Below are 14,950 nucleotides of genomic sequence, written 5' to 3'. Positions count from 1 at the left end.
GGGAGCTTCATGGCGATGCAGCCGTCAGCTGTGCGTTATCCTCCCCCCAAACCCCAAGGTAGATCCCCTTAGACCCCAATTTTCTCATGGCGTGAACAAACTTTGGTACATCATGGATGGTGAAGGTTGTGGTCCGGTTTCTTAAATTGTGTGTGTAGTTTCAGAGAAGAAAGCAAATATCTATTTTGGGGGGAGGGAGAGGGGGGGTGGTCAACCCTGGGCCCAATTTGAACCCCATTCTTTTAATGCTGTGAACAAACGTGAGTTGCAACATACCAAATATCATTTTAGGCGAATTTGGTCACAATCCCATTAGCAGTTTCGGTGAAGTTTCAAGTGTATGAACTGACAGCCGGACAACGCACCATTCCATAAGCTGCCTGGACTACATTCCAGGTGAGTTAAAAAGGAGGTCGCAGGTTAATTGTAGACACACTGTGATAGGTTGATGGTGTATAACTATTACATAAGTGACGCATATATAATATCACATTTAATTACTTTTATGCATATACTAAGACATTATTATTAAGGAAATAACCACTATATTAAGCATCTTTCCACACTCGGAGTCATTTCCACAACAGCATGCATGTGACGGACCACCGGATGACTGCCTTCGCCCAATTGGTTGGAAAGGTGGCCCGACTCCACCCACAATTGTAACCTGAAAACATCATCCATCCACCATTTTGTGAAGGAGACAGTACGCATAGGCCTCTGATGTCAGCCCATGTGCCAGTGCAATTGGAACTAAAACGGCACTCTGTAGAGCACATACCTCCACTAGGCTGAACAGTTTATGCATTGTATCCCACCGACAGGCCACATCTGGATGCGGACCTGAACCAAAATCAAACAGGCGTCTTCTGGTCACCTAAACAACACATCCACCTCGTTTTATCATCACTTGTCAATAGCTTTGAGATATTGTGCTCCATATTGTTTTTGCCCAATCTTTCAATGGTGAAGAATCACTTAAAAATTCTCTGTTACGGATCCAGATTCAAATCTTCCTCTTCCCGCCCGTGTCCACGTGTTCTTCCCTCCCCCGCCCGTGTCCACGTGTTCTTCCCTCCCCCGCCCGTGTCCACGTGTTCTTCCCTCCCCCGCCCGTGTCCACGTGTTCTTCCCTCCCCCGCCCGTGTCCACGTGTTCTTCCCTCCCCCGCCCGTGTCCACGTGTTCTTCCCTCCCCCGCCCGTGTCCACGTGTTCTTCCCTCCCCCGCCCGTGTCCACGTGTTCTTCCCTCCCCCGCCCGTGTCCACGTGTTCCTCCCTCCCCCGCCCGTGTCCACGTGTTCCTCCCTCCCCCGCCCGTGTCCACGTGTTCCTCCCTCCCCCGCCCGTGTCCACGTGTTCCTCCCTCCCCCGCCCGTGTCCACGTGTTCCTCCCTCCCCCGCCCGTGTCCACGTGTTCTTCCCTCCCCCGCCCGTGTCCACGTGTTCCTCCCTCCCCCGCCCGTGTCCACGTGTTCCTCCCTCCCCCGCCCGTGTCCACGTGTTCCTCCCTCCCCCGCCCGTGTCCACGTGTTCCTCCCTCCCCCGCCCGTGTCCACGTGTTCCTCCCTCCCCCGCCCGTGTCCACGTGTTCCTCCCTCCCCCGCCCGTGTCCACGTGTTCCTCCCTCCCCCGCCCGTGTCCACGTGTTCCTCCCTCCCCCGCCCGTGTCCACGTGTTCCTCCCTCCCCCGCCCGTGTCCACGTGTTCCTCCCTCCCCCGCCCGTGTCCACGTGTTCCTCCCTCCCCCGCCCGTGTCCACGTGTTCCTCCCTCCCCCGCCCGTGTCCACGTGTTCCTCCCTCCCCCGCCCGTGTCCACGTGTTCCTCCCTCCCCCGCCCGTGTCCACGTGTTCTTCCCTCCCCCGCCCGTGTCCACGTGTTCTTCCCTCCCCCGCCCGTGTCCACGTGTTCAACCGGTGGTTTTGCTTTAAAAATGTTTAAACTCCCGCCTGCCATGTTGTATTCCTTTGTATACCACAACTCGCTTTTTTTCTTCCTGTTCAAAAGGCTGCAATCAATTTTCTCATTAAATCCTTCCATCACAAATCTTCACCAGAATTGAATCGATTCTTATCGCACACACAACCTGTCACCAAGCTACGTCCAAATTGGTCTACACCTTTTTGATATATCCTGCTATATATCATATTTGGCTCTTTCTCTCAATAGCAAAGAATCACTTTTAAAAATTCTTGCATCCAAATCCGAATCTTCACCGACATCTAATCATTTCATCAAAGCATTGCCCTCCAGATCAGGATGTCTGTCTGTGCATTTGAAGACTGAACAAGACATCTTCCATCATGAACGAAACTTGCATTTTGATTACAACACATGCCGAAGAAAATAATCTTGGAGGTCGTAAATGTTGATGCTACAACAACAACAACAACAACAACAACAACAGGCATTTTAAGGCCATTTTCCACGCCAGAGCGGGGGTTAGCCTTGCGGTCCCCATGACAATCTTCTCCATTTTGCCCCATTTTCTGCATCTCCCCTTGTTAACCCCTTATTTTTTTGTGTTTTGTGTATCGGTTTGACTTTTTGTGTGATTAATGTTAGCTCTTTCACGAGCCTCGATCTTGCATACAAAAAAAAAACAACAACCCTTGCCCGCATTTCTTCTTCGATCATCTTTAGCCAAGTCTTTCTCGGTCTTCCCCGTCCTCCACTTCCTTCTACATTCATTTCCATCACTTCTCAAACCAGTCACTTTCATCCTTCCTCAACACGTGACCAAACCACCTCAACCTGTTTCTCTTCACAGCATCCATCACAGGCTCCATTCCCATCATCTTTCGCAATTCATCATTTGTTTTCCTCTCTCTCAACGATACTCCACACATCCACCGAACCATTCGCATTTCCACCCTTCGTTGTTGCTCTACGTTCATTACCCATGACTCGCTCCCATAAATCATCACACTTCTCACACATGCAGCATACACCTTTCCCTTCAGCTTCAACGACACTCCCCTCCTCATCAGCATGCCACTCAGTTCCCGAAACTTCTTCCATGCACATCTCACTCGAGCAACCGTTGCCGAGTCTGATCCACCTTCTCCATTCAGCATGTCTCCGAGGTAACAAAATGTTTTCACACCTTCCAGCTTCACGCCGTCTCCAAGATCCAACTCAACATTTCCTCCATCTGCAGCTCCCTCTGTGCATTCCTTCCACTTGTTCATATTCTCCTTCAGTCCATCCATACTTTCCCCAATCAACACCAGATCATCTGCATACAACAACTCCCATGGTAAACCCTCTTTTACATTAAGAGCCAGCACCTCCATCACAGCTACAGATAGTAGTGGACTTAGTACCGACCCCTGATGCACTCCCACCTTCACCTCAAACTCACCACTCTTCCTGTCCTTTGTCCTTACAGCTGTGCACGCTCTCTCATACATTGCCATCACTACTCTGATCAACCATTCCTCCACTCCTACCTTCCTCAATGCCCATGTCACAACTTTGCGTGGAACCCTATCGAATGCTTTCTCCAGATCAACAAACCCAAGAAACAACATCTTCCTTTTCTCCATGTACTTCTCCTGCAACTGCCTTACAATAAAAAGTGCGTCTGTCGTTCCTCTTCCTGGCATAAATCCAAACTGCATTTCGTCGATCTTCACTTTCTTCCTTATCCTCCTCTCCAACACCCTTTCCAATACCTTCATTCCATGCTCCAATAACTTTATCGCTCTATCTGAGCCACAGTCCAGAGGGTCACCTTTCCCTTTGTATAGAGGGACGAGGGTACTCACTTCCCAATCCACTGGAATGTGGCCTTCTTTCACCACCAGATTACAGATCTCTGTCATTCTCTTAACAACCCAACTTCCCGCTGCCTTCGACATATCTCCCACAACTCCCGTCGGCCCTCCCGCTTTTCTACTCTTCATTGCTTTTATTGCTTCCTCAACGTCCAGTTATCTTCTCTGCTTGTATACTGGGTTACTCTCTATGTTGCCATCCCATTCATTCTCTGCATGCAACAGCATTTCCATATATCTCTTCGATCTTCCTTTAATTCCATCTGGGTCCACAACGATTTGTCCCACTTCATCCTTCAAGCAACTCACCCCCATCACATCGCACCTCTTTCGCTATCTGCTTTGCAATCCTGAATACCGCTCTCTTACCTTCTTCCGAATCCAAGCGTTCTCTGAACATTTTCCTACATGCCTCCTGCGCCTTTGCTACCTCTTTCTTTGCAGCCTTCTTGGCTGCCTTCCAACTTTCATGCTCTGCCTTTTCTGCCCCCGTACCCCTTTGCCTTTTGCCACTCCTTCAACTTCTTCTCTTCTCGTCAATCCTCTTTCCAACTTCATCATCCCACCACCACGTCTCCGAGTGCCTCGGTGGTCCTTTTGTCCATCCACATACCTCACCAACGGCTCCCAACAGACTATCTTTCATCGACATCCAAACACTTTCAAGCTCAACCACATCATCCTCTGCCATACTCAGCCTCTCTTTTAATGCCTCCTTCAGTGTCACCTCTTTCAACCTCCACACCTTCATTCTCGGTTGGTACTTCACCCGCCGAGCTCTCCTCGCACCTTTCACCCCTATCTCGCAGACAACCAAGTGGTGCTGTGAAACAGCCTCCTCCCCCGGGATCACCTTTGTGTCCGGGAGGTGCACCCTATCTCGCCTACGCACCATCAGGTAGTCAACGGTTGTCGTCGACCCACCTGACGTGTATGTAACAAGCTTATTATCCTCTTTCTGGAACTGAGTATTACAAATCAACAAATCAGCTCCATCACCAAACTCCAAAATCCTTTCACCTTCTCCATTCCTCAGACCATATCTGTAACCCCCCCCATGAACTCCCTCAAAACCGTCCATACTCCTTCCCACATGTCCATTTAGGTCTCCTCCTACCACAACAACTTCCTCATCTTTCACGTTTTCCATCAGCTTCTCTATCGCACTCCAGAACTTGTCCTCTTCATCGCTTCGACCAACCTGCAGAGCATATCCCGAGATGACGTTCACCAAGAGCTTTCCAATCATCATTTTCACCATCATCAACCTTTCACTCACTCGAGTCACACTCACCACACTGTCTACAAACTCCTCAGAAAACAGGACACCAACATCATTCACGCTCTCCGGGCACCCTTGCCCCACAAACTTGTATTTCTGTCCCTGCCTACCCTTCACCATTCTCACACCACTTCCCTTCCATCTCGTCTCTTGCACACAACATATGTCCACTCTTCTGATCAATACTTCCACCACTTCTCCTGATCTCCCTGTCATTGACCCTACATTCCATGTCCCAAACCTCAGAAACCGATCTCCACATCGGGCATCAGACGTTTTGTCGTCATAAATGGAATGATTTCCACCCTTGCTTCGATCGGGTTCCCCACCTTGATTTTTGACGAGGGAGTGAGGCCGAACCCCCACGGGGTAGTTCGGGCTGTATCCTGCCCATATGTAATTGTTATTGTCATGGTTCTCTTTTTGAGGCAATGTTTTTATGGCCGGATGCCCTGCCTGACGCCAACCCTTTTGGTCGCCTCTTTCGACATGCAGGGATACGGTGTACCTATTCTAAACCGGGGTATACACCGGGATGTATAAAGAAGATGATGCTACAAAGTATTTTTAAAAAAAATTTGAGTTTTTAATACAACTCCAACCATTTTGAAGGCCTTTGATGTTATACACTGGGGAAGTAAATTAAGGATTTTGCAGGTAATTTCAGTTTTAGCTGAAGTTTTCAAGAAGGGTCACCCGTCATAAGCTTTGAGTGTTTTTGTTTCAAGTATATAATCTGGGTTTTATTTTTGTAAATCGATAAAGGCAGAGTGGTCTGTTGCCTATACACCACCCAAAAGGGATGAGAAGTTTGTGTAGTACATGAAGGTTTTTGTATGTAATTTGTAACATACAGAATACTCCGTCATTTTGACGAACTTTTATACTAGTGTTGTAATAGTGGTGCTTTCATTCTCTAGTATGAATGAATCCTCTCAATTGTAAGTTCCTTTTTTGTGAATTCAACTTCATTGCAATTGTATGGGGAAAGTCACCCGTGACTGGGGAAGTATCACTGGAAACCACAGAAGGACAAACATGGCCTAATGTCAATGGCAAAGGACGATTATCGATTTGCGGTTGCCGGAACCCTCTCCCATAGTGTTGTGGTACCTTAAAATCCAAGAATGCAAAAAGGATTATTTTCCTGGACTTGAGAATGCTTGTCCTTGTCTTGGACTTAGGAATGCAGAAGCGAGGTAATGAGCACATTCACCCAGGAAGCTGCTCGCTTTCCTCGTTTTAAAATCTACTTGGACCCTCCTCAGCTTTCAGATAATCTATGGTGGTGAAACACTCATTGGTGTACAGGGGAAAAAATACATATAAAATTTCAGTTCACACTTGCCAGTCATTTACTTCAGTTTGTTTATTTCACCATTTGACAAGTTTATCACAACTATGAGAACATGATTACAAGTTTAAGGAAGTATGGTAGGGAAAGACTCACAGCCAAGGAGTATCTACTTAGGTTTGTTAAGAGAACAAAAAACATATACAAAAAAAAAAAAATGGAATGTTTGGATCAATCAATTGATTTTCCAGCACAAGATCAGAAGACAACCTCTTCCTTTGATTTCTCTCAATGGCAATGTCATCAGCAGTCCAGGTGTCTGCCTTTCTGCACTTTTTCAAACAATGCTTAAAGCTAAAGGGAGTAAGCAGTAATTACATGACGAGAATGACTACAAGTAATCCTGGGCAAAATTCATTCGGGAATCATTGTAACACTGGGCAGCACCTTCAGAATGTGCATTCCCAACATGCAAGAAAGGATAAGGAGCAGCGTTTATATACATACCATGTTGATGCAGTTTGGAATATTCACCAACTGAAACGCTCGACGTTACTGCACAAATAAAGATGATGCTCAAAAAGAAGTGTGAAGTGGGCCGTTCCAGTTCAAACAGTCAAATCCCATCAGTATTCATAATGTATATATTTCATAATGAGCATTAAAAGTGATGCAGTGGATAACCCATGGCCACATAGTTATTACTTTTGGGGATGGGAGAGGCCAAACTGAGAAAAGCATGGTAGGAAAGTGAAGGGAGAGTGCAGAGTAAGTACGAGGAGTAGACGGATGGGAATAAAGGAAGAGAAGGGACATGTATGAAAGATATTAGGGACGGTCAAAATTCCCCCATGTTTGCATACCTACCAAATAAATATCCCCCCGTCAAAACGGAGTCTCGGCTCCGATCAAAAATAAATAAAAACGACATACAAAGGTATGTAGAAAGCAGGGTAGTTAAGACTATCCACGTTATAGGCTGGAGCATAATAATACTTATAAATGCACCTAAGAAGGTAATAATCTACGGCTCATAACAACGATTGTACAAACAGACGCCGCCAAGAAGGATGTGGATCAGATGATGAATAATGATAAGTGATGCTACATTCCGAACGAGGGCGATGACTGGATGGGCAAGGGCACAAGTGGACACGAATCATCGAGCACATCACCGGAGACAGCCACACGAGTCCTCAAAAGTATCACTTTCAATGCAAGCGCAAAACTTCAACAAAGAAATCCGGATAAAGATGGATATGAAGAGCAATGCCACGACCAACGATGCAGACAGGACTCCGCACACAGACTCGATTTACAACGTCCATCATCCTTACAATACTGTACAATACTAAACTAACAAAATCATCATTTACTTTCTCAAAAGATCTTACGTTACAAACACCGAAAAATATAATCACTTGGAAAATGTACACGGGTTATTTGTAACGGTACTGTCTGCGCTGCCTCCAATATGCACTGGCCAAAATGGACTCGGATCTCGTCAAATAAATCCACCACGCATTCACATGGGAGAGCATCAGTCTCTATAGAGGAAAAAAAGAAAAAATTCCATCTTCTACAATTCCACAAGCATCGGAATTTTTCTAGGAATCATTTAGCTATATTTCCTTTATGTCAAGATCCGACGATGCAAATCTAATATGCCTACTTAGTGTTTTATCGATTTGTCAGCTATTTTGTTAATTGGAATTTCTCCTCTGCAGCCACAGTCTCCTCCAATCCCGAATTCATCTTTAACACATACATCCAAAATCCTTATCTCCAACCCATGACTCGTGCATTGCCCCCTATCCGAGTGTAAATCCACATTCGTGCAATTACAGTGCCACATCCAAAGTTTATTCTCAGCATCGTTCACAAATCAATCACATTTCGTATCCACCGCCCCCTTGTGGGTAGCTGGGACCCTGAGAATATGGAGGAGGATTGGACTGCGCGGAGGCAGTCGCAGCATTGAAAGCTGCTTGCTGCACGGCCGGGTTCTTCCAGGTACCCGTAGCCCATTCTTCCTGAGCTTTGCTCATGCTAGCGCCGCTGCCACGGTAATGTGAATGTACCTGTGGGTGGAATGCAGCGAAAACGAAGTCACAAATCAAAGCTCTCCAGTTCAACTCGCCAAACGAGCATTTGTACAAAGATGCAACAAATTTCACATTCCTCATATCTCCCAACCAGCTAGGGACAGGCCATTCAAAAATTGCAATTTGACGAAGTGGTATGGCTTCTCCCGGTTGCAATGCGACAAAATAAACAAAAAAAGTTTATATATTTCCAGGCTGCTTCCAATTTTGAAAAAAAGGTTTTGATTTCGTGCAAAACCAGAAGTCACCATGGCAACATTACACGGAGGACGCGGTTTTATACTCATAGGAGTGATCAGCAATGGTTCGTCAACTCAATGACAACTGTGGTCCATCAACATCAAACGGCAGGTGTTGGCCAAATGTAGGAGTTCAAATGATCTCACCAGTACAAACAACCACATCATGAAAAGTGTCGCATCAATATTTGATAATTTTTATTGGAGTATCAGTAAAAAGAGGGAAGATCTTGAAGCCAAAATATATAGTGAGGAATATGACAAATGCAATAAGTGAGCCATCGTTGAAGTGGAGAGAAAATGGGGACAGGACTACAAGGCTACAGGATGCGTTGGTGTGACAAGCTCATAGTGGAACTGATACAGACACACACAGGACTGGGACAAGACAAACATCCACTGAGCTTGGCGTCAGTGCAGTCACTTCCCAGGGCACTCTGGGTACCAGCATCGTTACATTAATGGCGCCGCCTTTCTCAGCGTATTCAGCGGGATATTTCCCAAGGAGGAATATCCTCCTTCCCATGGATGTCAACCGATGGGGATTGTTCGTGCTCTTATCCTTTTGAATGCCAGGTCTCAAGCAAGGAAGCAGCACGTACCATTTTAAAAGTCTTTGGGATGACAGCTGGGGTTTGAACCGCCAAGCTCCCAGATTAGGAGCAAACACTCCAACAACTACATGACTGAGGCTGCTTAAAAGTATCGACTATGGGGTTCTTGAAGCAGCAAATAAGGGTTCATGAATAATTCAGAAGGGCATGTGGTAAGAAAGGAGTATTGAATATGAGGGATTTTAACTTGCCTGGGATAGATTCGGTCCAGGGTTGGGAAATGGTAGGGCAGATGAGGATTTCCTAGATCTAGTCCAGGATTGCTTTCTAACTCAATTTGTAAACTAGAACGGCACTCGGTAGTGCACATACCTCCGCCAGGCTGAACAGTTTATGTTTTGTATCCCACTGATAGGCTGGATCTGGATTCAGACCTGAACCAAAATCTAATAGGCGGAGGCCTCTCCTCAGTGAAAGACACATGAAAGCCCGCTTGGAGTTTGCAAAAAAGCACCTAAAGGACTCTCAGACAGAGAGAAACAAGATTCTGTGGGCTTTCATGTGTCTTTCACTGAGGAAAGGCTTCCGTCTGGCCACTCTGCCATAAAGCCCAGATCGGTGGAGTGTTGCAGTGATGGTTGTCCTTCTGGAAGTTTCTCCCATCTCCACACAGGATCTCTGGAGCTCAGCCAGGGTGACCATCGGGTTCTTGGTCACCTCTCTTACCAAGGCCCTTCTCCCCCGATTGCTCAGTTTGGCCGGGCGGCCAGCTCTAGGAAGAGTCCTGTTTGTTCCAAACTTCTTCCATTTAAGAATTATGGAGGCCACTGTGCTCTTGGGAACCTTCAATGCAGCAGGGATTTTTTTTGTAGGCTTCCCCAGATCTGTGCCTCGACACAATCCTGTCTCTGAGCTCTGCAGGCAGTTCCTTCCACCTCATGGCTTGGTTTTTGCTCTGATATGCATCGTCAGCTGTGAGACCTTATATAGACAGGTGTGTGCCTTTCCAAATCATGTCCAATCAATTGAATTTACCACAGGTGGACTCCAATGAAGGTGGAGAAACATCTCAAAGATGATCAAGAGAAATGGCAGGCACCTGAGCTAAATTTCAAGTGTCATAGCAAAGGGTATGAATACTTATGTCAATGTGATATTTCAGTTTTTTCTTTTTAATAAATTTGCAAAACTTTCTAAAATCCTGCTTTCTCTTTGTCATTATGGGGTATTGAGTGTCGATTGATGAGGGAAAAAAATGAATTTAAACGATTTCAGCATAAGGCGGCAACACAACAAAATGTGAAAAAAGTGAAGGGGTCTGAATGCACTGTACCTGTATACATATACACACACACACACACATATATATATATATAATAATAATAATAATTAATAATAATAATTCATTTATTTTGTATAGCGCTTTTCCAGAAGCCCAAAGGCGCTTTGACAGAGTGGAAAACATAATGCATAACAATACATGAAAACAACAATTGCAAAAAGACAAGAATCAAGAAAACAAACAGCAGCGATATACGGCATATATATAAGACAAGAATCAAAAAGACAAGACAAGAATCAATAGGGAAATATTTAAAGCAAAAGGAGGGAGAAGGAGAAGAGATAGTCAGGGGTTAAATGCTGTGGGTTGAATGTTGAATGCAGCGTTGAACAGGTGGGTCTTTAGTGATGTTTTGAATGTGGTGAGTGAGGAGGAGTCTCTGATGGTGTGAGGTAGTGAGTTCCAGAGGGTGGGAGCAGCGATGGAGAAGGCCCTGTCCCCCCAGGATCTGAATTTGGTCCGGATGGAGGGGGTCAGGAGGTTGGTACCAGCAGAGCGGAGGTTGCGGGTGGGAGTGTGTCTGGAGAGGAGGTCAGCCAGGTAGGATGGGGCCAGGTTATGGAGGGCTTTGTATGTCAAGAGGAGGATTTTGTACTGGATTCTCTGGGGGATGGGGAGCCAGTGAAGCTTGTAAAGGACGGGGGTGATGTGGTCACGGGTCCGGGAATGAGTGAGTAGACGGGCAGCGGAGTTCTGAATGTATTGGAGTTTATTGGTGATTTTTTAGGGTGAACCATAGAGGAGGCTATTGCAGTAGTCCAGACGGGAGGTGATGAAGGCGTGGATGAGGGTTTCTGCAGCCGTGGAGGAGAGGGATGAGCGGAGACGGGCAATGTTTTTCAGGTGAAAGAAGGCTGACTTTGTGATCTGTTTAGTGTATTTGTCGAAGGAAAGGGTTTGGTCAAAGATGACGCCAAGATTCCGGATGTGAGGGGAGGTGGATACTGGGATACCGTCGATGTTGAGGGCAAAGTTATGGGTGGATTTTGTGAGCGTTTTTGGGCCAATGATGATTATTTCAGATTTATCACAGTTAAGCTTGAGGAAGTTGATTTGAAGCCAGGATTTTATTTCAGTGATGCAGTTTGTCAGGATAGAGTGGGTGTCGGTGGAGACGGACTTGGTGGAGATGAAAAGCTGGATGTCATCGGCGAAGCAGTGGAATTGGAGACCATGACGGCGGATTAAGTGACCGAGCGGGGACAGGTAAAGGATGAAGAGGAGGGGGCCAAGAACTGAACCTTGGGGGACACCTTGGGGGAGGGGAGCAGTGGGGGATTTGCAGTTATTGATGGAGATGAACTGGCATCTGTCAGAGAGGTATGATTTAATCCAAGAGAGGGCAGTGCCGGTGACGTTAAAGGTGGATTCAAGTCGGGTGAGGAGGATAGTGTGATCGATGGTGTCAAAGGCAGCGCTGAGGTCGAGGAGGACGAGAATGTTGAGGTTGCCAGCGTCAGAGGAGAGGAGAAGGTCGTTGGTGATTTTGAGGAGAGCAGTTTCAGTACTGTGGTTGGAGCGGAATCCGGATTGGAATGTTTCATACAAGTTATTGGCAGAGAGATGATGTTTGAGTTGAGTGGCTACAGCGCGTTCCAAAACTTTTGACAGAAAGGGTAGGTTGGAGATGGGTCTGAAGTTGTTTAGGGTGTCAGGGTTTAGACCAGGTTTTTTTAGAATGGGGGTAACAGCAGCAATTTTGAGGGAAGGTGGGACGATGCCTGTAGACAGGGAGGAGTTTATTGTTGCAATGATAAGTGGAGAGAGAGCAGGGAGGGAGGCTTTGACAAAGCTGGAGGGGATGGGGTCAAGAGTGCAGGTGGCAGTTTTCATTCCTATGAGGAGTTCAGAGAGGTCAGTAGGAGAGATTGGGGAGAACCGAGACAGGGGATGGCAGGACAAGGGGGGGCAGGTGGTTGGAGGGGGAGCGGGTGCGGCGGTGGTCAAGCTGTTGTAGATGTTGTCAATTTTGCGTTGGAAGAAAGAGAGGAAGGAGATGCAGTTGTCTACTGTGAATGACTGGGTGGTGGTGTTCAGGGGGCGGAGGAGTTTGTTTATTGTCGAGAAGAGTGCTTTTGGGTTTCCGGAGCCAGAGTGGATAATTTGAGAGTAGTAGGCAGAGCGGGCGCGGGAGAGGGCATCTTTGTAGTGTTGTATGTGGTCCTTGTAGGCTTGGGAGTGAACTGTGAGACCCGTTTTATTGCGGAGTCTTTCAAGTTGGCGAGCACGAGTTTTCATCAGGTGGAGTTCAGGGGTAAACCAGGGAGCAGAATGGGTGAAAGAAACTGTTTTGGTTTTTACAGGCGCAAGCTGGTCAAGGCAGGAGGAGAGAGTGTGGTTGTAGTAGTCAGTGAGGTCGGAAGGGGTGTGGAGGTCAATGAAGGGAGAAGTGGACATTTTTTCAGAGAGGGTGGATGAGAATGAGGTAGGTGAAAGAGCGTTTAGCTTACGGAAGTTGATTGTGCGATAATGCCTTGGTGTTGGGGCGGGGATGTTGATGGTCAGAGTGATGGCTAAGTGGTCAGAGAGGGTGAGGTCGGAGCCATAGAGATGGTGCAAATTTAATCCAGTGGAGCAGACAAGGTCCAAAATGTGACCACGGATATGGGTAGGAAAGTCGACATGTTGAGTGAGGTTAAAGCAGGTGAGTAAATCAGTGAAGTCAGTGGTTATTGTGGAGTCAGTGGAGTCCATGTGGATATTGAAATCACCAAGGAGGAGGATTGAGGGGGAGAGGGAACATAGCTGGGTCAGAAAGTAGGAGAAGTCAGACAGGAATGATGGGTGTGGTTTGGGAGGGCGGTAGACGACAGCCATGACTGACTGCGTGTGACCAGAGAGTTTTAAAGCCAGGTGTTCAAATGATGGAGCAGATGAGATGGAGATGAGGTTGGTCTTGATGTCTTGACGGTGGATAACGGCAATTCCACCACCTCGGCCCTCCGAGCGTGGTTTATTGACGTAGGAATATCCACTGGGTGTGGTGAGGTTGAGTGTGTAGTAGTCCAGAGGTTGTTGCCAGGTTTCGGTGAGACAGAGAAAGTCCAGTTTGTTATCCAGGATGTATTCGTTCAGGATGAGGCATTTATTGTTGAGGGACCGGGTGTTGAACAGGGTGAGCTTGATGTTGTTTTGAACAGCAGGGATGAATTCAGGTGATTTAGCCAGGGTTCGTAGGCAAGAGGTGCGATCGTGTGGGTTGCTGTGACCAGGTGCGCTGGGACGAAGAGTGAGAGTGCGCTGAGCCGACCAGAGGACGGGGATGGAGTGACCTGATTGCGAATAAACAAACTTGCGACCGGAGCCACGGTGAATGTACCTGGGTCGTCGGAGGAGTCCATTTGATTTGATGGCAGAGATGCATGATGGGGTGGAGCGGGTATTGAGCAGAAGAAGCCTTGCGGCGGAGTACTTCAGAGCCATGCCAGGCAGGAGCGAAGGGACGAGTACGAGGCCAAGGTCGAGGAGGCAAAGCGGCAAACGCAGCGGCAAACGCAGCGGCAAACGCAGCGGCAAACGACTGCAGCCGCTAATCAAGACCACAGCGGCAAACAAGGCCACAAGGCCACCGGCAAACAAGGCCACGGCCACAAACAACGGGAGCGGGCCTTTCGAATTCCGTATTCCGTACCATCAAAAGCAGATTCCGTTATCCAGCCGGAGAACACGCGGCACGTGCGGGTGTGAAAAGGCAGGACAGGTGTGAGATGTCAGGTCAGAAAGGTAGAAGCGGACCCTGTACATCCATCCAGTCGGAGAAGCGGCGAATATGCAACGCCAGCGTCCTCTCGCAACCGAACCCGGAAGTCAATTTCAATATATATATATATATATATATATATATATATATATATATATATATATATATATACACATATATATATATATACAGTGAAACCTTGACTTACGAGTGCACCAACTTACGAGTTTTCCGAGATACGAGCCGTCGCTGGGGCGGTTTATTGCTTTGTGATGCGAGCCGAGATCTGAGTTACGAGCTTACGCCACCCGCCACCAGTTGGGTTCCGGTCACGTGGTTATCTCGCCGTGCAAGCATCTCTGCCGTATATCGCTGCTGCTTTGTTTTCACATTTTGGTTATTTTGGAGCTTACGCCACCCGCCACCAGGTGGGTTCCGGTCACGTGGTTATCTTGCCGTGCAAGCATCTCTGCCGTATATCGCTGCTGCTTTGTTTTCACATTTTGGTTATTTTGGAGCTTACGCCACCCGCCACCAGGTGGGTTCCGGTCACGTGGTTATCTTGCTGTGCAAGCATCTCTGCCGTATATCGCTGCTGCTTTGTTTTCGCATTTTGGTTATTTTGGAGCTTACGCCACCCGCCACCAGGTGGGT

At 47.3% G+C, this 14,950-nt stretch overlaps 1 protein-coding gene across 1 annotated transcript in view; it reads right to left on the bottom strand.

The window, feature by feature from the left end:
• Window positions 1-6,413: 6,413 nt before the first annotated feature.
• Window positions 6,414-14,950, bottom strand: part of SCAMP5 (secretory carrier membrane protein 5) — a 46,723-nt gene continuing 38,186 nt past the window's right edge. The window contains exon 8 of the mRNA XM_068126719.2: window positions 6,414-8,437. Coding sequence (XP_067982820.1) covers window positions 8,246-8,437 — 192 coding nt within the window. The 3' untranslated portion in view covers window positions 6,414-8,245. The remainder of the gene's footprint in view (window positions 8,438-14,950) is intronic.

This window comes from Myxine glutinosa, chromosome 10 (genome assembly GCF_964187855.1).
Source record: "Myxine glutinosa chromosome 10, kmMyxGlut1.1, whole genome shotgun sequence".
In the NCBI taxonomy this organism is placed as follows: Eukaryota; Metazoa; Chordata; class Myxini; order Myxiniformes; family Myxinidae; genus Myxine; species Myxine glutinosa.
This window is presented reverse-complemented; position numbering and strand designations above follow the sequence as displayed.